The sequence below is a fragment of the Vanacampus margaritifer genome, chromosome 1 (assembly GCF_051991255.1).
Source record: "Vanacampus margaritifer isolate UIUO_Vmar chromosome 1, RoL_Vmar_1.0, whole genome shotgun sequence".
NCBI lineage: Eukaryota > Metazoa > Chordata > Actinopteri > Syngnathiformes > Syngnathidae > Vanacampus > Vanacampus margaritifer.
The window spans coordinates 59,727,019-59,754,958 of NC_135432.1; the positions used below are offsets into that span (position 1 = coordinate 59,727,019).

General features: G+C 39.0%; 1 protein-coding gene across 5 annotated transcripts in view; it reads right to left on the reverse strand.

Moving 5' to 3' along the window:
• Positions 1–22,689, reverse strand: part of LOC144044172 (regulator of G-protein signaling 6-like) — a 40,929-nt gene extending 18,240 nt beyond the window's left edge. For 3 of the 5 annotated variants that reach the window (XR_013291203.1, XR_013291201.1, XM_077558413.1), the window contains exons 1-2: positions 18,969–19,092; positions 18,082–18,177 (exon numbers count right to left, since the gene is read on the reverse strand). Coding sequence is in view for 3 of the 5 variants with exons in the window: in XM_077558413.1 (XP_077414539.1) it covers positions 18,082–18,165 (84 nt within the window). In the remaining 2 variants the exon portion in view is untranslated. The other 2 variants (XM_077558422.1, XM_077558431.1) reach the window with 2 other exon arrangements.
• Between the last annotated feature and the right edge of the window lie 5,251 nt (positions 22,690–27,940).

Below are 27,940 nucleotides of genomic sequence, written 5' to 3' on the forward strand. Positions count from 1 at the left end.
TTTGATTTTGAAGCCTCATTTTAAATACCTAGGCCCAGTTCAAAAATATGTCGGCTGTATATTTAAAAAATAAAATATATATCTATATATATCTCAAAAATACAATTGGAAATCTCTATTTTTGCTTGTCAGATCCCATAATCTGTTTTATTTTTTTATCCCAGTTACTCGAAGCAAGTACTTGAGTGGAACCTCGAGGACTGTGCAACATAATGTGCTTGTATTGTCCTGCACAATATTGCTACAAAGCAGAATGCCCCGCTCTTTTTGATGAGGTCAATGATGCACCTGAGCCAACTGACAATGAAGTCATACCTCCGACTTTCGAGAGTCGCTGTGCAGCAAGGGATGAGATTGTCAGAAACTATTTTTGGAACAATGTTTTTGCTTTTTTGCATCTGTAAATACTGAGGTTTCTAATACAATTAAGTAAATACTTAGATTTTTTTTTTTTTTTTACAATTTTAGAGGGTCATTGTTTTACTTTTATCATCAAGGTACAACAGCCCCACCCCAACATTTTATTTTTTTGGGCGGTGGGAGTACCATTTTTTCATGGAAAAAAACATATTGGAGGTTTTCAGGAAAATCAATGTACAGTATTTATAATGACCGTCAATTAGACACATTTTCACTATTCACTTACATATCAATGAAAAGAGTGTGTCCACTATAGTCTAAATTTCACTTCTATGGTTTGATAATCACTTGAATAAAATGTGAATTAATAAATGGAAATTTACTGCATGATGAATTATTCAGCCAGTTAGAATTTAATTTAAATCTCATTTTGTTCCTGAAATTCACACTACTGGGACCAAAACAATCCAGATTATTTTGAATAAAAATTGCCCTAATCCTGCTAAAATGTTTTGAACAACAAAAACTGAGGGTTTGATCCAATTTAAAACCAAGACTGGATTACGTGATCTAATCGGTTTTCAAAATAAATTTTTGTTGTTGTGAACAACCCATTTTCAAAAATTGGTCCAATTTATTATATAAATCCAATCAAATTATCTTGGCACAACTGCGCCTTGGCGATTATTAGAATAATTAAAAAAAACGGCATAGTTTAACACTCATCTGTGTTGTGTCAAAATGACAAGATATTTATTTTCCCTTCACTGGGACTTCAACATTTAGCCAACAAATCTACTTAAGTTTTCCTCCATAAAGCATGAAAAAGGTGTTGCGTCTACAGCTTGATGGCAAACGTTCAACTCTGACATGACATTCTTCTTGTTTTTCCGAGTGCCATTTTGACCTCTGAGACATACTGGGTGAATAATGAATGTGTTCCAGCTGGTGTGTGATGCTCTGCAGGGTGAGGTGAGAATAAATCCCCCTCCTAAAACCTGACACACACACACACAGCTTTGAGTTGCCAAGTCACGATGAGAATCTCCGATACGGAGTAGCCTATAGAGCAAGGTGCATCACAACAGATTGGGTGCCTTGTGAAACAAAACAAAAACATCCAATGTGCACCTTCATAATCCAATGTACACATACACAACAAATCTTGCCGTTGTGGATAGTAACCACAAGCGAAACGCCATCCAAACACTTCACGGTCACTCATCCATGATCCTTACGGAATTGCCATCACAACATGAGCAACCAGCCGCCAAAGCTCTTTTTCTTGTCCACAATCAGCTCCTGCTGCTGAAAGACTTTCTACACTACAGTGGAGCCAATAGCTTTCATTATAATCCCTGTAATCATTTGTCACGATGGCTTGTCAAAGCACTAAAGTTAATTGAGTGACTGCAGCTGGAGAACAACAAATCCCTCAAACAAGGAGGATGTTTGAATTGTTGGTGAAATGTAACGAACATATTTCAGACAGACTCCACTGAAGACCTTCATTGTGTATTAGGTTTAGCTAAGGGACATTTGTACCATTACTTTCACTGTATGTAAATTATTATTATTTTTTATTATTAGGAACGTGTGCTTAACTTCAATTTTTGATTGAAAACATTTGTACATTCTACTCCTTACTTCCCGAGTGGCATCGTTTAAGTAAATGGAGACCGTAAGTCAACCGTGGTTGAGATTGATTGTGCGACTGCTCAACGGATTCTATGGCCTTAAAGGAATCCGTTGATACACGCTAAACATATGTGGCGAATGGTTGCAGCATCAAAACCACAAGTTGCTGGCATTCAAAAATTGTGGTCTTAAAAAAATATATATATTTTTTTTTTGTCATCAGCATTTATTAGTTAATGTTAGCAAAGCTATGAGAACACATTAGCTAACACTAAGCTTGGGGGTTGGTGAAAGACTGGTTGGTAACCCGGTGGCTAGTAGGTAATGTCTGGTCGGTGTTGGATTTCACTTTCCTTTGATCCTTTCTCGGGTCTCCTGACAACCTCACTACTAGCTGGATTCGGTTTAGGTGAACAGTATGAGATTTTTAATAGGTTTTAGGTGAACTAATGAGTACACACTCACGCACACACACAAAATAAAAAAAAAATAAAAAAAATTACGAATTAAAATAAAAGCAACGATGATGACATGTCAAATCGGTAAAATTACCAGATGAACAATACTGAGCTCTCAAAGAGAAGGAAAAAATTATCCCAAACTTGATTGCCCACAGAGTTGGAAGCAACGTCCCGAGATCCGAAATTGTCCAGCTGGGATGCCGCGCCTTACTTCGAACCAAACGGGTGTAAATATTGGCTTCAGCGAGTGTTGATGAGGACACCAGCGGCTTGTCTGGGCCAGTTGAGGATCCCCCAAAGAGAGGAATTCAGATGGATGAGTGTTTATGTGCGTCTCTGGTAACTCTGTGATAAGAGGAGGCAAGCAATTAAAAGTCTGTCAACTTACAGCTCCACCACAGGCAGCTGGCGAGCTTAACTAAACCATTGTGGATAAAGCTTGATGTACAGGATTATGAATGTCAACTCACTCCCTTACAAAAAAAAAAAAAAAAAAAAAAGTCAAGTGATGAGCAAAATGCAAAAAACACAAAAGCAGCTAATCCACGGGGGTGCGTGGAGGAGTCACCTTGCTGCTGATGAGACTCAAGCAGGCCAAAAAAAAAAAAAAAAAGATGTCTCACCCCCCCACCCTCTCTCCTGTAATTGTCTGTTGTTAGCTACTCCATATGTTGCTAAGGGCTTGAGTGGAGTAAAAACAGGAGTCTGCCCTGATAGTCCACTCAGAAACAAAGTGCCCTGCGCCGATAGGAGAGGACGAAAAAAAAAGAAGGGGGGGGGGGGTTACTAATAAAAGAGCAGCTGTCTGAAATGAAGTGTATCAGCGGCGTCCTGATTTTGCGCCGAGCACCATGAAGGGGGCTGGGGGTTGCCAAGGGCCTGTCAAAAATGAATCACCACTAGCAAAAAGGTCATTTGCTCGGGTGGAAGCGAATCACATTAGTTCAACGGGGAGATTGCTTACTCAAACGAGCCATGCAAAAGCAATTTCCATTCAGTGAGGGCTGCTATCGCCTCCAACACCTTGTCGGCCTCCTGCATTTTACAGCACACCTGGGAGACTCGCTTAGCTTTACATCATACATATGCTGAACAAGTCCAACTACTGACGCAAGTGGAAAGAGGGAGATGAGCCGTGTGGGCAAGGGTGTCGGGACACCTGGTCATTACACTCGCGGGAAATAGAACGTGGAAGAGAAGATGAAGTTGGTTCCATACCTGAGGCATGGATGAGAGTTCTTCAACCTGCTCAGTGTTCAGATTTAAACGCGTCACCTTGTTCAGCAACGTGAACGTTAGTTAAACAGGAAGTCCAAAATTTACTTTACAATATGTTCTACATGCCCCTACTAGTCCAAATATATATATTTTTTATTCATCTCAGGGAGGCGGCCATTTTGCCACTTAGACTGAAAATGACATCACAGTGCCTAAGGGCTCGGGTAACGACCAACCACTGTTCACCTTTATTCCAAGTTTGGTCATATGACAAACTTCATTGACCAGCTTTTCACTCTGGTGTCACTCGCACAATGTTAAGAGAACAGATATAAAACTTGTGATTAATGGTGAGATAACTAGTGAAGTCATGCGATTAATTATGATTACAAATTTTAATCGCCTGACGCCCCAAATTTTTTACGTTTTCTTTTTAACTCATTCATTGCCATTGACGGCTATAGACGTCAAAAATTCATTTGAACTATTTCTATTTAAAATAAAAAAAAAATCCCTCTTTTGTTAAGAGTAAGAAAACCTAGATTTTTTTTGGTACATTTGGAACAGTTAAACAATTTGTGATTAATCATGAGTTAACTAGTAAAGTCATGTGATTAATTACAATTAAAAATGTTAATCGCCTGTCGCCCCTAATTTTTAATACTTTTTTTTTTTTAAGAATTCATGGCAGTGAATAAGTTAAGTCCTGTGATGTTACTTCCAGTCAACTGTAAATGGCAAAATGGCTGCTCCCTGAGAGTGATACGAATGGGTGGATTTTGCTGCTAAAATTAGTATTCCACAAAGGCATTAACCAGAATGCCATCTTTAGACTAATGGGGGGTGGGGGGGGGGCGCATAGAACATAAACAATGTAAAGAAAAATGTTGACTTTGCTTCCCCTTTAAACCTCACATTTTCTGCATCTGATATCACTATCCATTTATATACAGCGAATGCCTGCATATTCCCTGTTTGACATTCAAGTTTGCCTATTTGGAGCTTCATTTAGACTGAAGTAGTCTCTCGTCGCCTTTTGTGGCATTTATAGGCAATTACAGTGCAGTATAAACCGTTTTCAGGGATGTCAATTACTAATTTGTGTTACTCGTGGCAGGGCATGGTCCCTAACCACTGTGAATAGAACACGTGAACCCTCATTCAGAGACCCTGGAACAGGGACAGGTGAGCCAGGTAATTGCCCCCGAGCTCAACTGATTAAAAGATGGCAGACTAACCCTGAATCAATGACAAAACAACGGCACCGCAATGCAGTCGGAATTCACTGGCTTACTAGCTGTAGCTAGTTAGTCGGGGATGCTGAGAGATGGTCGATATCGGTCCATAAACGTCCAAAATGGAAACTCGCGTAAGCCCAGCCATGACATGAGCTTTAAGAGTTCAGATGTCAAGTGATATTTAGGCCACACTTGCTAGCAGAGACACCAGGTGGTGTTTATTTACTAGCTTAATTCAACCAGTCAACTCTTTGTTCTCTGGGCTCAGTCGGTTAACTCTCGTTACACAACCCAGACGCCAGCCAGGCGCTTCAATGTGGAAAAACAAAGTCAAGGAGAGCGCGACAGCGTCGGCCGACAGCGGATAACGCCGAGCTATTTTGAGGGATGCTTGAAGGGAAGATGCTCGCAGTTGAAAGCCACTGTGGGAGCCTCACACTCGGCACAAGTCGCTTTATCTCGTTGCCAATTTAGAAGCATGCTCGTTTGAGCTACCCGGCGCGCGCTCGCCTTTAGAAGAGCGAGAGGCAACTGAATTTAAGTTCCACTTTTCCCCTCGCCAGATACGTCTTCATTTTTAGACTCCTGGTGTGATATCTGCAGGGGATTGTTTTGAGGTGGTGGAACCTTAGGACCATCTGTCTATCGGTGATGTTCATTCCTCCAGTCTCGACACGTCCTGTAATTGGGTTATAGATGAGGAAAAGGAAAATTTAAGCTCTCATGAGCCTGAGAAAGGGTAGCCAATAAGTGATATAAAACTAGTCAAAGTCAAAGCGTTAACTGATTAATTAATCACAAAAAAATATCGCATTTATCATGAATTAACTCCGATTAATCGCACTATTAATTTTGACAATAGATTAGCCTTTAGCGTGACAGCGGATGGCTACTTTTAAAGGTAGCACGGGTTGTGTTTGAGCAATAAACATAATTTCATGCATTAAAGTAAAGCATTTAATGAATGTGTACAGTGGATCAAAAATGTTGACGTCCTCATAACATTAAATGTCAAAAGAATTAACACATAACCGGTGTGCTTCGAATTTGGCGGGAACATATTTTAGATAAAAAAAGGCTTTTTTATTAAGCGATTAATCGTGATTAATCAAAATTCTAAAATGTGATTAATCTGATTAAAAAATATATATTGTTTGACAGCTCTATATAAAAAACGCACACAAAACGCTCAAGGCAGTGACAAAAAAAAGGCACTAACATTTAACACTGATGCCAACTAGGGGGCCGCAAAATACCATCCTACGGGCCGTAAATGGGCCCCAAGCCGCAGGTTTGAGACCCCTGTTCTACATTAAGCATCTCCTGCATGCTCGCATGTAATCAGCTCAGGTTCTCTTGACCTTTCAACGGGCATGGATTTCCTATCATGGCTGGCGGTGCAAGGAAAGGACACGTTTTATTACTTGATGTGGCCTGATTGCCACACACACACACCGGAACACTTGACCTTCCTGTTACCTGTGCTTTTTCTTGCCAAGAGAGGAAGTGTGTTTTGCAAGTCATTGGTGCTCGTTTCATAATAAACGCGCAGAAATGTTTACACTCTGTTGAGCTTAAGCACATAACTTAGTCTTTTGTCATTAGCAAAAGGTCGACTTAAGTTGATTTTATAAAAGATTGTAGTTTCAATATGTGGTGCATCTTGGTTAATATATATATTAAAAAAAATAATAATAAAAAAATTATATATATATAGTGTGCGTTTAAATGTAGGCCTCAAGTTTTTTTTTTTATAATTTAAAAAAAAAAGTTACTTAGTTCTATAGCTCCTAATATGAAAAGAAAAATGCACTGAGCTGTCACCATCTTACAAACGCAATTATGCCATCTAGTGGCAGATATGACCAACAAATTAATATCACACTCAAGTTGTTTTTTTTACAATACAGTACATCTTTTTAATTTGAACTAAATTTGATGAATAATTAAATTACTGTATCATTGACTAAAAGATGCAGCCGTATTTCTATTAGTTTAAAAAAAGAAATCCCACTTTTGTTAGATATAAAATTTGCTATTAATTGTGAGTTAACTCTTGAAGTCATGCAACTAAAAACTTTAATCGTCTGACACCCCTAGTTAATACGATCGAACGTACTTGCTCGTCAAAAATGTTTCAGATTTGCTTTTTTTCCCCCTCTGCCTTCAAACAAGCTTTGAAACTTTTTCCTTCCAGCTTGCACAGAAATACCAGAATGTAAACATAATCCTTAAGTAAAATTCAAACAACCCAAGTTCAACAATTTTCCCTACTAAAATAAAGCGTCAAACTGTCAGGCTCGGCCTCGCATCAAGTTTCCAGAGTGGATGAATCGCTGCTTGACAAACGTCACCATGTCTAATTAGTTGCTACAACTTGTTGCCCAAAGTTGTTAACTACAGAATAGAAAAGTTGACTTTTCAATGGACTTCTGGCACAAATCCCAACTTTTTGCAGCATGTGCCGGCAATATAGCGCCACTTTCTGGAAACACCTCTCACCTGATGAGGATGTTTTTCTTCACGCTTAATATCTCTGTGAAATTAAAGAGGCGTGTTCCCCGCTGGGTGACAGATTTCCAAATGTTGGCAATAAAGTCGCGCTACCTCCAACTTGGCTGAGGTAATAGAATTCCGGTGGCGGGGCCGACATGGAGGGAAAATCTCACCCTCAAGCGCCATGAGGCCACACGCGGACACACGCACGCCAATACGCTTTGGTGCCCTCGGTCCCGAAAAAGACTCGTCGTCTGTCCCCGCAGAGGCGCTGGCCTTCGTCACACCGTCACCCTCTCTGCTCTCAGCCCATTCGTCTAATTACCATCCTTTTATTGCCGTTTAATGAAACTGAACCGAGCCTGAAGTGGTCTGGGGCGAAGCGTGCTCAATTTCACAAACCCTCCAAAACACGGAATCAATAGACGGTAAAGCGCTACACGGGTTTTAAGGTATTAAAGGCCTGGCTCGCTGCCAATTGATTATCTATTATGTCAACAAGGCACCCCGAGCATGAGCTAATGTGCGGTCGGAACAGAGCGACCACTTTTGGCTACAAATCGAGGGAGCCACCGCACCTGCTTCAATTATTCAGTCCGCTTCCCACAAATGGACCCGTCGCTGCTTTTCGTCCAATCTCAAAATTCACCCGGATGAAGAGTGGACGAATATGCCGCCCGCTGTGATTTAATCAAATGTATTCAAACCATTTCAATTCATTGGCGCGCATATCAGTCAGACTGAATTAGCAGCAGCACTGTAATTGCTGGGAACGTGAAACTTGTATGATGCACCAATAAAAACAATTAGATCTCGGCAGCAGTTGAACAAATTGACACAATCTGGTTCCTCACACCACCCATGCAGCACCCGATCCTACATATCGAATCACATTAGATAGAAGAGGGCTTAAAATGACTCGTGTGTCTCAGCTCAACTTAAAATAAAAAAATAAAAAAAACATGTTCCACTTTTACCTGCCTCATGTGCAGCAACACTCAGAAAAAGCAAAAGTTTATTTAAAAATGCTTTACCCCTTCATGGATTAATTAAAATTAGTGATGTTTGATACATCTGCCCCCCACCCCCCAAAAAAAAGATTTATTATTATAAAGAAAGCCCTGCATAGAGCATATCTCAATACAGCATTGATGTGTACAATATGTAGAATGTATCCCTACCAGCTGACTGAATGCCGGTTTACTGCCATTGACGGTTATAAACGTCCAAAAAAATCATTTTAACTATTTCTATTTAACATTTTTTTCCTACTTTTGTCAACGAGAGTATGAAAACCTAGACTTTTTATTGTACATTTAGAACAGATATAAAAATGTTGATTAAATGTTGAGTTAACTATTGAAGTCATGCGATTAAAAATTTTAATCGCCTGTTGCCCCTAATTTTTAACAATCGTCTAGTCAGGAGATTACAAATTTGAATTGTAATTAATCGCATGACTTCACGAGTTAACTCACGATTAATCACAAATTTTATATCTGTTCTAAATGTACAATAATTTGTTTTAAGTTTTCATACTCTTGTTAACAAAAGTGTGTGTGTGTGTGTGTGTTAAACTAATAGAAAAAGTTCAAATTAATTTTTGACATTTATAGCCATCAATGGCAGTGAATGAGTTAGTCTTATTTCTGATTTCTTTTAAATTAGCTGTTATTTTTATTGCACGGTGTCTGTTCTTTTAAGTATATTGTACGGTGGTGACCTTGAGTGCCCCCAGGCTGGAAGGCGCCTATAACTCAAATGATTTATAATTATATTTCACTACTTTCATTATGCTTTGCCATGCCAAGGTATTCTGTTTTTCTATTCATTGAACCAAACACGGTTGCTACATTGAGGGATTTTGGAAAGTGTGGTACAAGTACACGAAAGTATCAGAATTAAATACAAATACAATTTACATTTAAAAAAATGAAATGCAAAAAATAATAATTTACTTGAAGTACAGTTCAGTTGTATTTAACTTAAATATAATGTAGCATTATTGTATTTTATTGTTGGTCATTATGCATGTTGAACCAATTTTTTTTTTGGTGGTAGCTTACATTTCGACAAAAATGTGCAAAATGATTTAATAATGTCATGATTTTGTCTCTTTTCCAGCCTTTTTTTGCATCAGTCACTCAACTCTGTCTCAAGCACCACTCTTCATTACTTTGTTTACATCCTCACGACTCACTCAAGTACAGAAGCATCGTCCAAAATTAGAGTCCTGTCGCTTGACAAGGTGATGAAACAGATGGAGGGATTAACCAGGTTTTTGCGGGACGACCCTCTTGTGTGCGCACATTAAATTCTAACATACCACAAACTTGCTCAAACGGAGGATAAAAATAAAAAATGCGATTATAGATTTGTCCTCGGCCGTACGAGTTATTGATGAAACCATTGGAGTGGAAGTAGGCCCACGGGAAAGTCTCCAAGGACACATCTGATTAGCAAACTGAAGGTCAGAGGAGATAAGTACAAATTATTAATTACTGTACACGAGCGGATTTTTCATGTACCTGTAGAGAATTGATTTGTGGCAAATGCAGTGTGGCTAAACTGAAAGCTAACACTTATTAGCATTTTTTTTTGTTCACATTAAAAATTAAACAAAATAAATAAATACAATTTTGTACACAAAGTAAGCCTTTTTGAAACTCTACCAAGTCCCTTTATCACCTCTGAAAGTGCTTTGAAAAAGGGAACAGCCAAGGTCATCTCATTTTCATGTGTGGCGGCACAACTTAACTGAGCAAGGCTAATAGGCAAATGGGTGGCCAGGTCAAGGGTCCTATTCGGGATGCAGCGCCATGTTCGGGAGCGCGGCCACTTGGCGCGGGTCTGGCCTCGCCGGCTTTCCAGCTCGGGAAGGTGATTAACAATTGTTGACCTGGTGACTCATCCCTGCTTCAGCCTTGACCCACGGGGCCATTAGGGAATCACAACACACACATCAGGACACAGAGGTCCGACAGAACGCAGCTGCCGCTTAGTCACAGCTTCACTTTCAAGTCGGCCAGTTTCTACCTAGCAACTATGCCTTCAATGTGTCACAGAGACAGTCAATGCAAGTTTAGGCTACAGAACTAACAGGCTAATTTCTACCTAGCAACACCGATCAAAAAGTGTCATCTGTGGGGTTAGTTGGCATCCTTTTGAATGTGTAATCAAGTCCTGTGGTTTCAGGGCAAAGGTTTTGATTAAATTAATTATTGTAAATCTATGTACATAAATTATAAGGCAAATGTGGGGAAAATGTAAAACAGGCTATAATTAGTTTTTATATACACCAACATTGTATTTTCAGTGAACCATTTCCACACACCGCAAGTACACATGGAATTTGTATTTAAAAATAAATAAATAAAATATATATAGTCACTGTTGCTAAAGAAAATTAATGCAAGGTATTTGCATGAAGTGTAAATTAGAAATGATTACATTTAAAAATAACTGCTTACTCATTTATCAATAGATTTGTGAGTTTTTAAAATATAAATATGAAAACTGAAATTGCCTAGTCATATTTGTTTTATATTAGAGCTGTCAATTTTTTTTTAATCATTTTATTTATTTATTTTTTTTTTCCCATCAGATTAATCACATCTTAGAATTGTGATTAATCATTTAATTAAAAAGGTTTTTCAACAACATTTTTTCCCCGCCAAATTTGAAGACGACCTGTTAATTCTTTCTACATTTAATCTTATGGGGACGATCCACTGCACACACTCACCCTCTTTTCCTAATCAGTTAATTACTTGCATAACTAAAATAAATAATAAAAAAATACTCAATATTTTGACATGAACAAATATTCTGAATGTCATACACAAACATTTACTAAAAGCATGTAGTTCTATTTATTGCTCCAACAACCTGTGCCACCTTTAACGTCACCATCTGCCATCAATCTAAAGGATCATCTACGGTCAATTTTATTAGTGTGAATGTGATTAATCGAGTTAAATATTTAACTTCTGCACATCCAAACCCTCACACTTAGCATTTCTGTGCAATATATTGCAGGCAAGTCAAGTCTATTTTCCTTTTAATTAGCAGAACGGCGAGAGTGAAAGTGGGACAAGTGCTAGCGAGAAACATTTCCAAACGAGATCCCCGAAGGTTCGAACAAGCAGCCCTGAAAACGGGAAGGAAAGCGATTTCAGGGTCACGTTACATAACAGCGCTGCCGGTTTTGCAGCATCTGCGCTGTTAAATGTGCACATCATGCTGATATTTGGGAATTTATTCTGAATCATCACATCAGCCTCCGGAGATGTGATTACATCTTCATCGACACTCTCTGGGTCATTTCGGAGTACAGTATAACACTCATTTCTTAATGTTCTTTTCAAATGTGTTAGCATTCACAGTAAATGAACCACAGTATGATTCCAATCTTTCTTTTTTTTTACAGTAATTCAGTTTCAACAGTTCATGATTCAAAAGGATATCACTTCATTAAGTAAATCATCAAGTTCTCATAGGAAGTAAATGGATTAATAATATTACAATGGTAACTATAGCTAAGAGTAGTTGTGGCTCCACAACATTTTCTGTGTTGTGGAAGAATAAACCCATTTGCCCATGGTCATCTCATGCAGCAGTGTTTGAATGATAATGACGATTTCCCCCCCCCACCCCCCCTTTTTTTCTTTTTTAATTAAAATCCTGCTTTGTGTGTGGAATCTGCTGAGGAGTAACCCGAGTTCAAGGTTCATATTGCCACTGAAGAGCAGGAGTTGCTGACTTCATCATGGGGACCTTGCCTGGCTGTGACTTAGCAACACGCTTGAGAAAAGCCCCCCCCCCCCCCCTCTTAAATACAATGGTATATTATTAACTGTTACTGCTCTGCATGCAGTTAATTGGCCACGCGAGAATATAATGGGCTGTCACTGGCGGGCTCTCGTCGTTTGCAACAAAACCACATGTCATGTTTAGCCAATTTGATTTCATGTGCAACTTTAGGAAATATTTTCCTGATTTAGCACAATGTATGCAGGATCATCATTGTACAGACGCTCCCCTACTTACGAACATTCGAGTTACGAACAACGGTACATACGAACATGTCTGCGCGCATGTCAAAAAATGTTCGGAAAGAGATGCTGCAAGTTAGATTTTGTATTGCGCACCTTTTTCCGAGTACTGTAGTGCTTCTTTCCGCCGCTAATACCGACGCTTGGCGCTGTGAGAGCTCACCCAGCATTGGAGGCTCAGCAACGTGTCGAGGAGGAGGAAGAAGAAGAAACGCCTGTCGCTCATAGGTAAAGCCATCGCACTCTTCGAGCAGCAAGACCCAAATATTGAACGTTGCACAAAGGTTGCAAATCAATTGAATGATGCCATACAGTGCTACCGCATCATTTATGATGAAAAAAGAAGAAAACTGTGCAATCGTCGTTAGATCGCTTCTTTCGGCCAGTTTCTAGTAAATCCTCCAAGGAAGATACTCATCAACCCTCATCTTCTTCTCCTCGACCCTCAACTTCTTCCTACATTGAAGTTACGGAGGAGGAAGTAACTTTTGAAGCCCATTCCAGCGACGACGAAGAACCTCTCATGATATAAAATCCTCCTCTTCCTCCTCCTCCTCCTCCTCCTCCATCAAATCCTTAAGCATCGAGTACATCTTCCAAAGGTAAGTTAAACTTCATTTTATTTATCTTATTACGTACATGTACATACTGTGTGTGTCTCTCGCTCTCTCTCTCTAACATACGTAGTACAGTACTGTACGTATTCTCTTTAAACTAATTATAATACAAAATATAGCACTGAAGCAACTTACGAACAAATTCACCTTACGAACGATCGCTCGGAACGTAACTCGTTCGTAAGTTGGGGAGCGTCTGTCCTTACTCGGCTCAATGGAACAATGAGAATCACATTTAGTCAGTCATGTTACAAGAAAAGACTATTTAAATACTGTATACACAGCTGTGATTCCGGACTCAATACTGCGCTGCAAATGTCCATGTCCAACAGAGCGTCCAGGGTCATTGCGAGTCCAGTGGGAGGTATCCCAGGAGCCTCCATGTGCCTGCGATCTGCCTTTTCAGCCACTGTGACAAGTGGGAGGCTCAGGAGGCTTTTTTAGGGGCTTTGAATGTGGGACATGGTGGTCTCGCTTGCTGGAAAAATGAATGGACACCCCGCTCTTATGGACACATGCACAAAAGCTTCCCGTTAGCAGCAGCCAAAGTACGCATAAAGAACTTTTACATCTCATTAAGAAGCACACAAACACCGACTGCACAAGTGGATGGACGCCCGTTAGTTGGAATACACCGTCGGCCAATAGAGAAGCTTTTGGCACAGGACGCACTCCCCTCGCTGGAGAAAAGCCTTTTATTTCACTCGCAGCAGTTTTGGAGGTGAATAATCCTGTCAACAGTGTGGCCGCTGCCAAAACACTCTAAATCATCATCCAATTATGATGCTTTTCAACTCGACTTCCAGGATTTCGCCACGCCTTCAGAGCAGCATTCGCAGAGGGGAAAAGCTGTACGCTTGGTTTTATCAGACCGCAGAGCCAAGTTTGACAGCGAGCCGCGTTGGCACTTAGCATTGAGGCTTCAGTGAGATAATCGCTCCCATGGTGCAGAATAGATGGGGATAACACCATCATACATGATAAAGCAGTGGCTGTGCTCAGAATGCTTGTCCGAAGCGGACACTGGAGGCAATGCCGCAAAGGAAGGCTGCCGGAGCTAAGGAAGCCCCCCCCACCCCCCACCCCACCCCCCAAATTTGCGGGCAGAGTCTCTGTAAAGACTTTACTTTATAACTTTATAGTTTACTGAGCGAGCTAGAGGACAATTCTCAAATTCTCAATTCTCTTTTGCTACTAACATTAAGTTGCAGGTTTATTTTCCCTCACTTCCTTGGTCCTCTCTCGGGTCACTGCTTGTTTGGCTACATACAAACATTTTTAGTTGTCAATATTGAACTGGCTCTAGAGGTGGCAAATTCAGGTCCAAAAAGTGAAAACTCTGCCACAGTTTGGCTTTAGCCATTGATGCTAGCTAGCTAGCTAGCCATCTCCCTAGCAGGTAAACGAACACCATGGGAGCTAGCGAGGGAGTGTTAGAAGACTATCTTTGTCTTCCGCGTGTTCGTTGTTGTTCGGGTAGCGAGAATGTTGATTTTCTGAATATAGACTGGAGATCGGTGAACAGGTCCTTCGAAGGATTTCTTTTACAGAATATTCCGGACACAAGCAAGTTTACAGACAAATGGCTGCAGTCCTCTCGCAAGTGTGTAGTTACAGCGGACTCACAGTATTCTTATACTATCTTGAAAAGTAGTATTCCAAACCGCCCGCCATGAGTTCAATACACATGACGACAGCCGGAAGTAGATAAGACTTACAGCATATCATTCAATACACATTGACTTCAACCACAGACACTGGCCCATTGATGTGGAAACAGACGAGGTCCTTCAGACATGACTACACGAGCAGAAATTGCGACAGCACTTACAAAGACACATCCACAGATAAAAGTTCTGAGGAAATACTGCAAGTAAATTAAAACCGTTATAACTAAATCTGGGCAGAAGACCCTCTTCAGGAGCTAGTTAGCTAGTACCTCGGGCTAAAGCCAAACTGTGGCAGGGTATTTTACTTTCTGGACCTGGATTTGCCACTTTAACACCTCAGACCACAACATAATCTTATGACAATGTGGCGTCATCCCCAAAACAATTCTTGACAACAATATGTTCTATGAAGCCCCACTAGTCTAAATGCGGTATTTTGGTTAATGGAATATGAGTTAAGCAGCAAAATCCAGCCGTTTTTGTCAATATCAAAAGGTGGCCATTTTTGCCACTTACTGAAAATGACATCACAGTTGGTCAGGTCTCAGGCAACAACCAATCAGAGCTCAGCTTCAGAAAAGAGGTAGCTGCATAAACGCAGTGAGTATGTTGAGCAGCCGAACCACAACACATCTTCCGTCTGTGCCCGCCGGAGGCAATAAAGCGTCCTGCAGATATTGAATCGTCTTGCTTCACTTCCTCTTTTGGGGGGGGGGGGGGGGAAGATGCTGTACGACTGCACCACCTCAAGTACACGCACAAACAAACGCCTCACTAATAGCCCAGTTTTTTGCAACACATCCTTAGCATGCGTACATTTCACATGCAGTCGTTTGAACTCTTGACAAGAACAATCTGGACTCGGCAGAGGACGTCTGATGGCTTCAATCTGACAGGCGTCTTCAATCTAAGCACGTACAAGCGGTGCTTGACCTCCATGAAATTTTCAGTGCTGTGCAGAGTTGTGTACAATCCTGTGCAAAAATTTTATTTGCCGTTTTAGCACCACCGTAATGACCATATAGCCGCTGTCCGATAATAACCTCGTAAGTCCACTTTATGACCATTTTGACTTTCATGAATTCTCAGTGTGTACAACAATGAAAATGTTTTATAGTGCCAGGTTTTAACAAGCATCTCCAATGGCTAGCAAAACTATCCTTGACTCCCAGCGCGCACAACCAATAGGTGCCAATTTGATTGATGGTGATTGTATTGCTGCCATCGTGCCTCAAATGTCTTCAGCTAAATTCTTGCCAAACATTTTTCTTGTGGAAACCACTTCCTAGTTTTGTAGGGAAGCCCCGATATCGCTAGCTGCCCTGCTAGTCAAATGAAGAGAAATGAGTATCACTTCAGTTGTCCTTTTAGTTTTATTTGATAATTTTGGTATTTTTATGTAGTCTTGTGTTTCTTATTACTTTATTTTGTGGCTATCAGAGGTCATATGTACATATCCACAACTAAGCTCTTAGTCTCTTATTTCTTTTCCGTCTCATCTACTGTATGTTTTCATAGAGTGCCCCCTAGTGTTACAAATAAGATGACAACTGAAGTGCCTTGTGTTACAGGTCCCATTTAAGTAAAATGTGAGCGAGACTTTGTAAAATAAGTAATTAAATGTTTTACTCTAAGAAATGCTAATTCTGCGAAAAATTGTGTGCCTTTGTACCATTTGATTAAAATTATGGTTGCTACTAATTATTTTTAAATGATTAATCTGTCATTTATTTTGCAGATTAATCAAATAAGAGGTTTAAAAAAAAAACATGTTTTACCTTCATGATTTCTCTGCCTTTATTAAGACATCATTATTTCAAATTTATATGAATTAATTTTGATTCAGTTACTGGTTTGGTCCGTAACATGTCAGAAAATAGCCAAAAAAGGCAATAATTGATTTCCAAAGTATGATTTCAACAAAGATAATCAGTCTGCTTTCATGAAGGACAACAGAAATTGGACATTCCCTGTTGACGAGCTGAAATTCCGAGCATTTTGAGAATTCAAAATGAAAACGTTATCCAAACGATTCATCAATTATCAAAATTAATTGGATAATTTCGGTATTTAAATTAATTTGATAATTAATTAGTTGATTAATCATTGCACCGCTACAGTTGCAATTACGTATCTGTACTCTCAACAAATACACAAATTCAAGTACTTGTTCGCCGAAAAAGGTAGTATCAGTTCATCGCTAAAATTAAGGCCGTTCGATACCACTTTTTTTTTTCCAGACTGATACCAGTGCGGGTACTCAACTCTTGATAAGTCACCAATACCAAGTACCGATTCCACTAGCACAGCGGTAGCCAACCCTGGTCCTCGAGAGCCACAATCCAGCCTGTTATCCATGTTTCTCTCCCCTAACACACCTGGTTCATGATCAGGATCGTTATTAGGCTTCTGCAAAGCTGCCTGATTAGCTGATCATTAGATTCAGCTGCGCTGCAGAAGGGAAACATGGAAAACAGGCTGGATTGTGGCTCTCGAGGACCAGGGTTGGCCACCCCTGCACTAGTACTTTGGATACATAACATTTCCCCCAAAATAAAAGGGCAGCTCATACAGAAAGACCAATATATCCCAAATTTCCAATACAAGTTTTTCCTTAACTTATTTACTGCCAGCCCATTAAAATGGAACGTTGACGTCTATAACCGTCAATGGCAGTGAATGTGTTACAATTGCATGAAATCATTGGCAATTTTCTATTCTTCCCATTTCTAGTTCCTGATCGTAAAATGGCCACAAGAGGGAATTGGCGCTTTCAAGTCAAATAAAAAAATAAAGGGTTAAATAAGAAATCCTGTCAGCCTTGACCATTGCGTCGTACATGCCTTTTACGCACAACATGACAAAAATCCCCGCTGGCGGCACGCTGACAAGCAAAAACCTGCCGCTCCAACCAGGCGCCTCCGGGCCTGAGCGGCGTTACATAATGAAGCCTTGCTCCGACGTAAGCCGCCAAGATGTGCAGTGTTGGTGTTCGTTTGCAGCGCGGTAGAAAATAACAAAGGGGGGGGAGGGGGGGGCTGATATCGACAATAGGGGAGGAGACAATGGGCGTAGAAAATGACCCACATACTGGAATGCAAGCTTGCCGCTCACACGTGAACGACGAATTAGTTTTCTCAATCCCGTCGTGGCTTTTTGCCAAGGTTTGCAGATTCTGCACATACTTGTGACAGTATCGAAATATTGATCATTGCAGCTTCAGCTCTCTACATATTTGTACAACCTGATCAATATTCCGCACCACTAGAGAATTTAAGTACTCGAGGACTTATGCATCATTGCATATTCATAGTCGCAGTCAGGCTTGCCTTTCTGTAGACAATCATGTTTGGAGAGTCCTCATCCGGATCTGTGAGGTCCACGCCAGCCCGCTCTTTGGAGCCCTCCGCCATCTTCACTCACACCTGAAATCAGATGCGCCACATGAACGAACAGCCGCAAAACAAAAAAAAGATCTGCTTTTTTTTGTGTGATGTAGTCACATCAACCAATCATGGTCCAGCTTCAGAAAACAGGTGAGCCATGATTGGTCGTTATACTTGAGCAACTTTGATGTCATTTTAAGTCCACAGCAAGTCACAAAATGGCCGCCAAATGAGATGGATAAAAACGGGCGGATTTTGCTGCTTAACTCGTCTTCAACAACCACAATATGAATCGGAATGCCATGTTTAGACTAGTGCGGGCCATCTTAAACATTATTGTAAATAAAGGTTGACTTGACCTTTGAGCAGGAACGAAATTGGTCAGTTAATCATACGACGTAGGCTAGCTAGCCTAGCAACATGTTTGGATTTTATACAGGTCAGAAAAAGATGCAACTATTTTGGGGAGGGGATGGGGGGGGTGTTATTTTATAGTACATGGGAAAATTAAAAAGTAAAAGTAGCAATTTTAAGAAGATTTAATTATAATGAATTGAAAACAGCTTATAATGAGACCTGATAAATTTTGTTATATATATATATATATATATATATATATATATATATATATTTTTTTTTTAAATACAAATATCAAGATGTTACCACTTAGAGATTTGTTGCACCCTGGATTCAACTGAAGAAAGCAAGCAAGGCACTGAACGCAAGTGAAGTTTGAATGTTCATAAATAAAAACGGTGCTGGAGAGCAAGAATAAAAAACAAAAATAAAACAAGACTTTAGTATCATCATCACACAGGGAACACACTCACCAAGTACAGCCACACCACCAACCAAGAAGGGTGGGACTGAACAGGAGGTACTAAATGCAATCAGAGTAATGAGAAACAGGTGGGCGGAACAAAAAGATGGCAGGAGCTGATTGGCTGGCACAAGTGTGGCAGCGCTAACAAGACCAGGTGGTGACAATAACATGACGAGTAGTAAAGAAACAGTAAAAAAAAGAAAAGAAAAGAAAAGCCTAAGTCAAACAAAAAACAGATCAGGACTTTATTATGATGTATAATGATGCACACATAAACTGTCTGTCTCACTCAAAGTTGTATCCACACATTTCTATATTTTATATTTCATGTTTACAGCTGTTTTTTGTACATATAGTAATGCTAGTCTTTACATTATTGAAGTTGTTTTGTATGTTATATTGGGCCTGTTGTTACCGATAAACTAAACAGTTAGCTTACTGTCTTCTTCTACTACTTCTTTTCTTACTACTATTTCTTCTCCATACTGCCTCTCTCAGGTCACTGTTGGTACTACGGCAGTATGAACAGCCATTGTGATCCGTTTTGTTGTACCTCGCTTTACTTAGCACATTGGCTACTTATTTATTTTTTTTACAGCAAATTTTATATTTCATGTTTACAGTTGTTTTTTGTACATATAGTAATGCTAGTCTTTACATTATTGAAGTTGTTTTGTATGTTTTATTGGGCCTGTTATTACCGATAAACTAAACAGTTAGCTTACTGTCTTCTTCTACTACTTCTTTTCTTACTACTATTTCTTCTCCATACTGCCTCTCTCAGGTCACTGTTGGTACTACGGCAGTATGAACAGCCATTGTGATCCGTTTTGTTGTACCTCGCTTTACTTAGCACATTGGCTACTTATTTATTTTTTTACAGCAAATGACAGCTTTGAAATATTATTTTTCCACTTAAGCTGTTATTAGAAAGTGTTGATCACATGACGGTTACCTCTGATCCCCCACATTAAAGCCTTTCCCCACCCACTCGCCCACCGAGCGCTTTGAAAGCGGCTGTTAGGAGATTTATTTACAACCTCGCCATCACTTTCTCCGGGCCGCCTCCCCTCGCGAGCGCCCTCCCTCCCCTCTCTCCGACGCTCCGTGTTGAATTAATTCCGCTCCACAAAGGATTTTCATAACCCTGCCTCACACATACTTTGCCGCCGTGGGCTCCTGTGTGTATTAAGTGGGTTAAGGCCTTTGTTAGTCCTTTAATCGGCCTGCGTAGACAGAGGTGAGGGGGTTGGATTACATGCCTTATACACGCTTCCTCATGTTTGCCTTGCAGAAATATACAGTCGTGCAGTTAGTGAGAGAAATAAGGAAATATTCAAGCAGCATTCAAGTTTGGTGACCTTTACATCAAAATGGTACATTTTGGCTCCATCGTGACCAACTGAAACCTTTGTAAACAACATTTGTTCAATTTGTATCTACTGGATTGAGTAATAGAATTTGGGTCAAATGGGGTTTAGTCTAGACCATTTACAAACTAAACTTAATTTTTTAAAGTTTGCTAAATATGACAAATCGGCAACATGATGGCACTTACATCTTCTCGCTATTCGCTTTTTTTTCCAACTCATGTCACGTCATCAAGACTAATCGTGACCGTGATGGTTTTACCATCAATATTTACACCACAAATGGCCCCCGAGCTATAGGTTGGACAGCCCTGTTTTTAAGGAATCTGTACTCATGACGATGGCCAAAACCAGTGTTTTTACAATCAGGAACTAAAAATTTAACAAATGGAAAATTGCCATTAATTTCATGCAATTTTAAGTGAAATAAGTAATAATCTACCCAGAATTCTTAGTGCCATCAGTAGTGTTGGAAGGATGCAAAGCTGGCCCTCATTGGCCGACACTTCCGTGCTCTTGGAGCAGACAGCTAATCTTTCGCATTGTCTCGGGCAGCTAAGAAAGGCGACCGTATGGAAGTAAACAATATAATGTTAATAGTTCCCTACGAACGGACACTAATTGCAGAGAACAGCTTGACAATTTATAAAATTAACATAACAACAAATATTTTTTTTCAAGATGACTACAGAAAAATGAATGAAAATGATAGATTTGGTGTCTTTCAACTGTGGTGTAAACAATACAACAGGAAGGTGTAATTATAGATGGCAAGATTTTTTTATTTTTTTTTTTGCTTAAGGCAAAATTATTTTTAAAACAAAAACAACAATAGTTACTCAGGAAAAAAAATTAAGATAAAAGCAAAATGAAAGCGGGGGGGGGGGGTCTTGGATTATGATTTATGAAAATGTAAATCAGGAGAACATCTTGAAAATAAAAAATAAAAATCATATAGATAATTCAAACTGTGTTAAAGGGAAAAAAAGAAAAAAAATACATATATTTTACTGTGATTCAACAGTTTGCTGGATTTGGAAGCTGTAATTCTAGTGTGACCCCCCCCCCCCCCCATTTTTTTTTTTTTTAAATGGCCCGCTACCAAAAAAAAAAGTGTTACAATTAAGTATTTATAAAAAAAAAAAAAAAGAAGCTAGAAATTAACTATGTATAATCAAAAAAGTAACAACAATTAAAGATATGTATATTTATTTATTTATATTCATTTTTTCAAGTAATAATGGTTTCTTCCACTTTCTGTTCTGTGTCTAGGTTCAAATTGTGAACATATGACATGAAAAATTCCCAAGTAACTGCTTTAAAAATGGTCATCATATAACAGGTTGCTCCTGTTTTGGTTCTGAAAGTAGAGATGGCATTTGGCTGTTGGGGAAAAAAAAATTGGGGGGGGGGGGGGGGTACAGGGTCTCTGAACACCTCAAACTCTTGCAAAATCCTGAAGTATTTCCCTCATACGAAGCTAAAAATAAAAAAATAAAAATTGAAAAAAAAAACATACGATTGCTTGATTGACTGATTTTTGTGTGCTGGATAAATTAATTAAAAAAAATTCAGGTGGCTCTTGCATGTTTCGATTTTTCTGTATGAGGAAAAAGTTTGGACACCCTTAATGGCTGAGCTGGATCCGATCCTAGCTGATACTAGGCAAGATGCAGGTTGCACCCTGGACTGGGTGTCAGCCAATCGCAGGGCACATAAAGACACCAGCAATCACACTCACATTCACACCTCTGAACAATTAAGAGTATTTAGTCAACCCAAAACGCACCACTAGACCACCGTGTACCAACAGAAAAACAAAAAAACAAATTTCTCCCACGATGCATCAATAATTCTCCAGGACGGCAAAAACTTCCCCGCCCCATAAAACTGCCCCATCATGCAAATGAACGGGCTGTCAACTGAAGAGAAACAACGTGTAATCACGCACGCACACCACCCGGCAAACAAGTGTCATTCCCCGCACACTGACAGCCACTCTCGTGACGCGTGTGCGCGTGCGCCACATGTGTGTGCGCGTGTGCCACCTGCCAGCTGCCACAAAGTGAAGCCTCCATTACCTTCCAAAGCAACGAGCGGCGGGTCCTGTCCACTGCGCTCCCTTCCGCCGGCTTGGCTCCCTCCTTAGCAACAAGCGGCAGGCGGGTTCATGGTGTCATTGGCGAGATGAGGAGAAGAGGGGATGAGGAGGAAGAGGGAGGGAGGGAGAGAATGAGAGAGAGGAGCTGCCTGCTCGCTCGCTGCAGCGTATTTCTCCTCCTCTTCACTCTAGTGCTTGAGTTGAGGAGATCCTCACATCGTCCTCTCCCTCCGTCTGCTCGAGGGTGAGAGAGAGAGAGAGAGAGAGAGAGGGGAGATCAAGTTATGAAAGGGGGAGGGATGAAGGAATTAGATGGAATGTAAAGAGAAGAGTGCGAAGTATAAAATAAGCAGCATTTCGTGAGCAGCAGACTTTTAAGTTGTGAACGTTGTATGGCCGCCGAGTGGAAGCTTAGCGTGCTTATTCTCCTAAGTAGGCTAGGAGTTATTTTTATACCTCATCTCTATAAATCACTGCGTTATGTAATAATAAAAAACTTGTAGCTTGAGGATGCGCGTTTGCATGTCGCTTCCTTCGACATGGAGTCATTCAAGCTTAAATGGCAATGGATGCGTTTGTTTTTTTTTACCTTTCGCTGTAATGCATGCAATATGTGTTCCTTGGAGTTGTATTCATTCATTACCAACAGTCTTTTCTCTATGTTATACAGTTTCTCTTATCTATAGGGTAGATGCCACGGACTTCCGACTTCTGGCTTTCACACAACAACGTCGTTTCTGGCCACTGATGGCCGCGTTCCAACACTCGCACCCCCACACCTGCGCCCTCCAACCGCGCGCTCCCGCCCATCGCCGGGCGTCTCAACTCTCAGAGATGCTTCGGACAACTGAGACAGCCACACTACACACTCGCACAGTCGCACCCGTCGACGGGAACGCGCAACCGAGGGGCACAAAGACGGAAGCGCAAGAACTGGGACGCGGCCCACACGTCGCAAACAGGAAATGGAAACAAAGTTGATGTGTGAAAACCAGGAAGTCGGAAGTGCCGCCTCCTCCGTGACATTTACCGCACACTGGCTCCAGTATGTTACATATTTTCATCCAATCAGAATTCAGCCTTTATGTGTTGCTATGGCAATCAAATCCACCCCGGGGCCTTCAGAATCAGTAGTGATAGCTGATTTAATTTAAACTGTATGAGCAACGGGACTGTTCTTTTGACCAAGCAGATTTCACAACCGTCCTCGCAGGGCCAACAATGACATCATCATTTTGTCGTCTTTTGATTGGTTGGTCGGTAGGAGCAAAACTTGTTCTAGCCATCTTGGACGAGCAAAACACAAATGGCCCCTCTGTTGAATATGAATTATTTATTTACATTTATTATGTTTTTGTACAGTATGGTTACGGGCTATACAAATAAACTTGACTTGCTTTCTATTAGAGATAGACTGATATGACTGTATTGTCTCTCGTAAATTAGCCTCAGCTAAACCGCCTCCCTCTATTGCGAGGTGCGGGAAAGTGCATACGGATGACTTCGCGTTACGATGAAGATGACAATTGTGGGGGGGTGGAACTCCACTGCCCAAGAAAGTAACGCAGAAGTGGTGTCGGTTGAATGGAAAAAAGTGGGCGTGGCTTGACTTAAAAGTGGCTTTGAATCTTTGTCCACCACCCAAACTGACAAATCATGGCATGGGAAGTGGACCACTAAATGTGCAAACAAACAATAAAAAGTCCATTAGCTTAATATGTGCCCTTTGAAATATCTCACTTGCAGAAATAGGCAGCATCACATCAATTTGGCTCACTTGTGTAATTTCACACTTGAGAAAAAGATGCATTTATTTGTATACAGACAGTTACAAAATCTCTAAAACAATATTAGCCACATCTATAATAGGAGTGTTAAACTTGTTTAATTTCCCCCTATGTATTATTATTGTCTTATTTCAGATTAATCAGAAAATTTCTCCCAAAAAAAAGAACGTTTTTTGGGGGGGGATTCAAATTTTGAGAAACAGAGAAATTTCAGAATGTCATTTAAGTGGTCGTCAGTGCGCCCTCCAGCGGACAAACTTAACAATAACAGTTAATTTTAGAGGAAAACAGCTGTTTGTATTCTGTCCTCACGGGACTAATTGGACCCTTTTGTGTTCTAGTTGCACTTTACTGTTGTTTTGGTATATCATAGGCTACATCTTCTATCTTTTTTTTTTTACTCATTGTGTTAGATAGCCCGCCATTACTCACGTACACTATAAATATTTCTAATCTGTATGTGTGTATATATAGTATGTTCTATATGTGGGTGTGTGTCCCACATAGGCAAGGTGACAGGCTGGAATATTTCAATCTCCTTTAAAGGGGCCGAGGCTGCTATAATCTGCGTGACAGCTAAATTATTAAACATCCTGTTCGCCGACACAAAGTGACGCTGCCCACCACGCACGCACCAGCGACACGCGCACACACGCTCGCGTTTTAGCTCTACAAATAGAAACAATGGGAAGTGAAGTATAAGCGATATCTAGACAGCAGAAGGAAGCTCTGCTGGTCAACATTGGGTCATTTCATGCGCCGAATGGTTTTAATCATTATCACGCAGGGAAACCTAAGTGGGAACGCATACATTAATGTAGATATTACTAAATGGCTTATTGTATTGAATTTAATTCTTTGCACTCTATTCCTTAAAAATAAGTTTTCCAACCACATATTTTGATTGGGACTTTTTTTTTTCTGGCAACTGAATTATTTGTTTCATCTTATTTATGGAATTTTTAAAATTAATTTTATTGTATGCTCTAAGCAAAATGACTTTTATGAACAAATTGAAAAAGTATAATTAATTTAATTTAATTTTAAGGAATTTTGCTATAGTTTTTTTCTCTCATTTTTTTGGGGTGGAAATTTTATGTATCATAAGTACTAATGGTATCGGCACTTGGTGTCAGTATCGGTGAGTACTGAAGATTTGAGTATCGGTATCGGTCTCGAATAAAGTGGTATCGAACATCCCTAGTATTAATTAGGTATAGCGATCAGGCTAATTGCGAGTGAAATTTGAAGTCAATCAGACTTTAGGCATGTAACACATTCACTGCCATTGACGGTTATAGACGTCAACGTTCCATTTGAATGAGTTAATGACATCATCCCATCTGACAAAACTGCACATTGTAGACAACAAATTGAGTTGGAATTGAAAGAAATTTCAAGTTAGTCAAACAAATTGGTGAAATTGCTGCCTCCTCAAACTTTGTACAGTCCTTAATCAAATTGAAATTCTTCTGTCCAAAGTCGTTTTTAAAAAGGGACATTAAACTTTTGAGGTCAATTAGACTTGGTGAGAAAGATTTAGTGACATCCCAGAATTCAAAGGTGTTATTTGCAGATTACGCTTGAATTGTGTCACAAATTTCATTGCTCCGTTCAAAGTGATTTAAAGCAACATCAACAGTGTGTTGGTGGAGCTTGGTAACGTGTCATTTCTTCAATCTAAATGCACTCAACGTCAATAGCCGACACCTCTTCGCTTGTTCTCATCCATCAGTCTGTCCTATCCGGACTCATCTATCCGCGGTTGATTAATGATGCCTGAGTGGGGAAGCAGCAGGTAATCACAAGAAAACAGCCAGAGGCCGTCGGCTGGCAGATTATTGACAGCGCGCCATTTACTTTTTCAGACGGCCCTGACACTACTCGCCCGGCTTCGTGCTATTAACTCATTCACTGCCATTGACGGCTATAGACGTCAAAAATTCATTTGAACTATTTCTATTAGTTGAACATTTTTTTCCCACTTTTGTAAACAAGTGTATGAAAACCTAGGGAAAAAATTACACATTGTAATTGCTTGACGCCCTAATTTTTTATAATCTTTTTTTAAAATATTTTTTCAAAAAAAGAAAAGATTATTAAAAATTATTTAAAAAAATTAGGGCATCAGGCGATTAAGATTTAAAAATATTTTCCTTTTTTAAATCTATATTTTTTTTGAAAGAAAAGATTATTAAAAAAATTAGGGCGTCAAGCGATTATTTTTTTTAGATTAAAATTAATCACATGACTTCAATAGTTAACTCATGATTAATCACAAATTTTATATCGGTCTAAATGTACAATCATTTTCCCCCCTAGGTTTTCATACTCTTGTTAACAAAAGTGGAAAAAATGTTAAACTAATAGAAATAGTAATTTTTAACAAATTTTTAATAATCTTTTCTTTTGTTGAAAAAAAAATATTTAAAAAAAGAAAAGATGATCAAAATTTAGGTCAGGCGATTATTATTTTTAATTGTAATTAATCACATGACTTCAATAGTAAACTCACGATTAATCACAAATTTGATATGAAATACAATAAAAACTTTTTTCTAGGTTTTCATACTCTTGTTAACAAAAGTGGAAAAAATGTTAAACTAATAGAAATAGTAATTTTTAACAAATTTTTAATAATCTTTTCTTTTGTTGAAAAAAAAAATATTTAAAAAAAGAAAAGATGATCAAAATTTAGGTCAGGCGATTGTTTTTTTTAATTGTAATTAATCACATGACTTCAATAGTAAACTCACGATTAATCACAAATTTTATATGAAATACAATAAAAACTTTTTTCTAGGTTTTCATACTCTTGTCAACAAAAGTGGAAAAAATGTTAAACTAATAGAAATAGTAATTTTTAACAAATTTTTAATAATCTTTTCTTTTGTTGAAAAAAAAAATTTAAAAAAAGAAAAGATGATCAAAATTTAGGTCAGGCGATTATTATTTTTAATTGTAATTAATCACATGACTTCAATAGTAAACTCACGATTAATCACAAATTTTATATGAAATACAATAAAAACTTTTTTCTAGGTTTTCATACTCTTGTTAACAAAAGTGGAAAAAATGTTAAACTAATAGAAATAGTAATTTTTAACAAATTTTTAATAATCTTTTCTTTTGTTGAAAAAAAAAAAATTAAAAAAGAAAAGATGATCAAAATTTAGGTCAGGCGATTATTATTTTTAATTGTAATTAATCACATGACTTCAATAGTAAACTCACGATTAATCACAAATTTGATATGAAATACAATAAAAACTTTTTTCTAGGTTTTCCTACTCTTGTTAACAAAAGTGGAAAAAATGTTAAACTAATAGAAATAGTAATTTTTAACAAATTTTTAATAATCTTTTCTTTTGTTGAAAAAAAATTATTTAAAAAAAGAAAAGATGATCAAAATTTAGGTCAGGCGATTATTTTTTTTTAATTGTAATTAATCACATGACTTCAATAGTAAACTCACGATTAATCACAAATTTTATATGAAATACAATAAAAACTTTTTTCTAGGTTTTCATACTCTTGTTAACAAAAGAGGAAAAAATGTGAAACTAATAGAAATAGTTAAAAAATCATTTTTGACGTCTAAAGCAGTCAATTGCAGTGAATGAGTTAAGTAGAACCACAGGCCGCAACATTAGGTACACCTGCACAATCATGCAATATAGTCACTCACAACATTGAACAAATGACCTTGCTGTGAGACGGA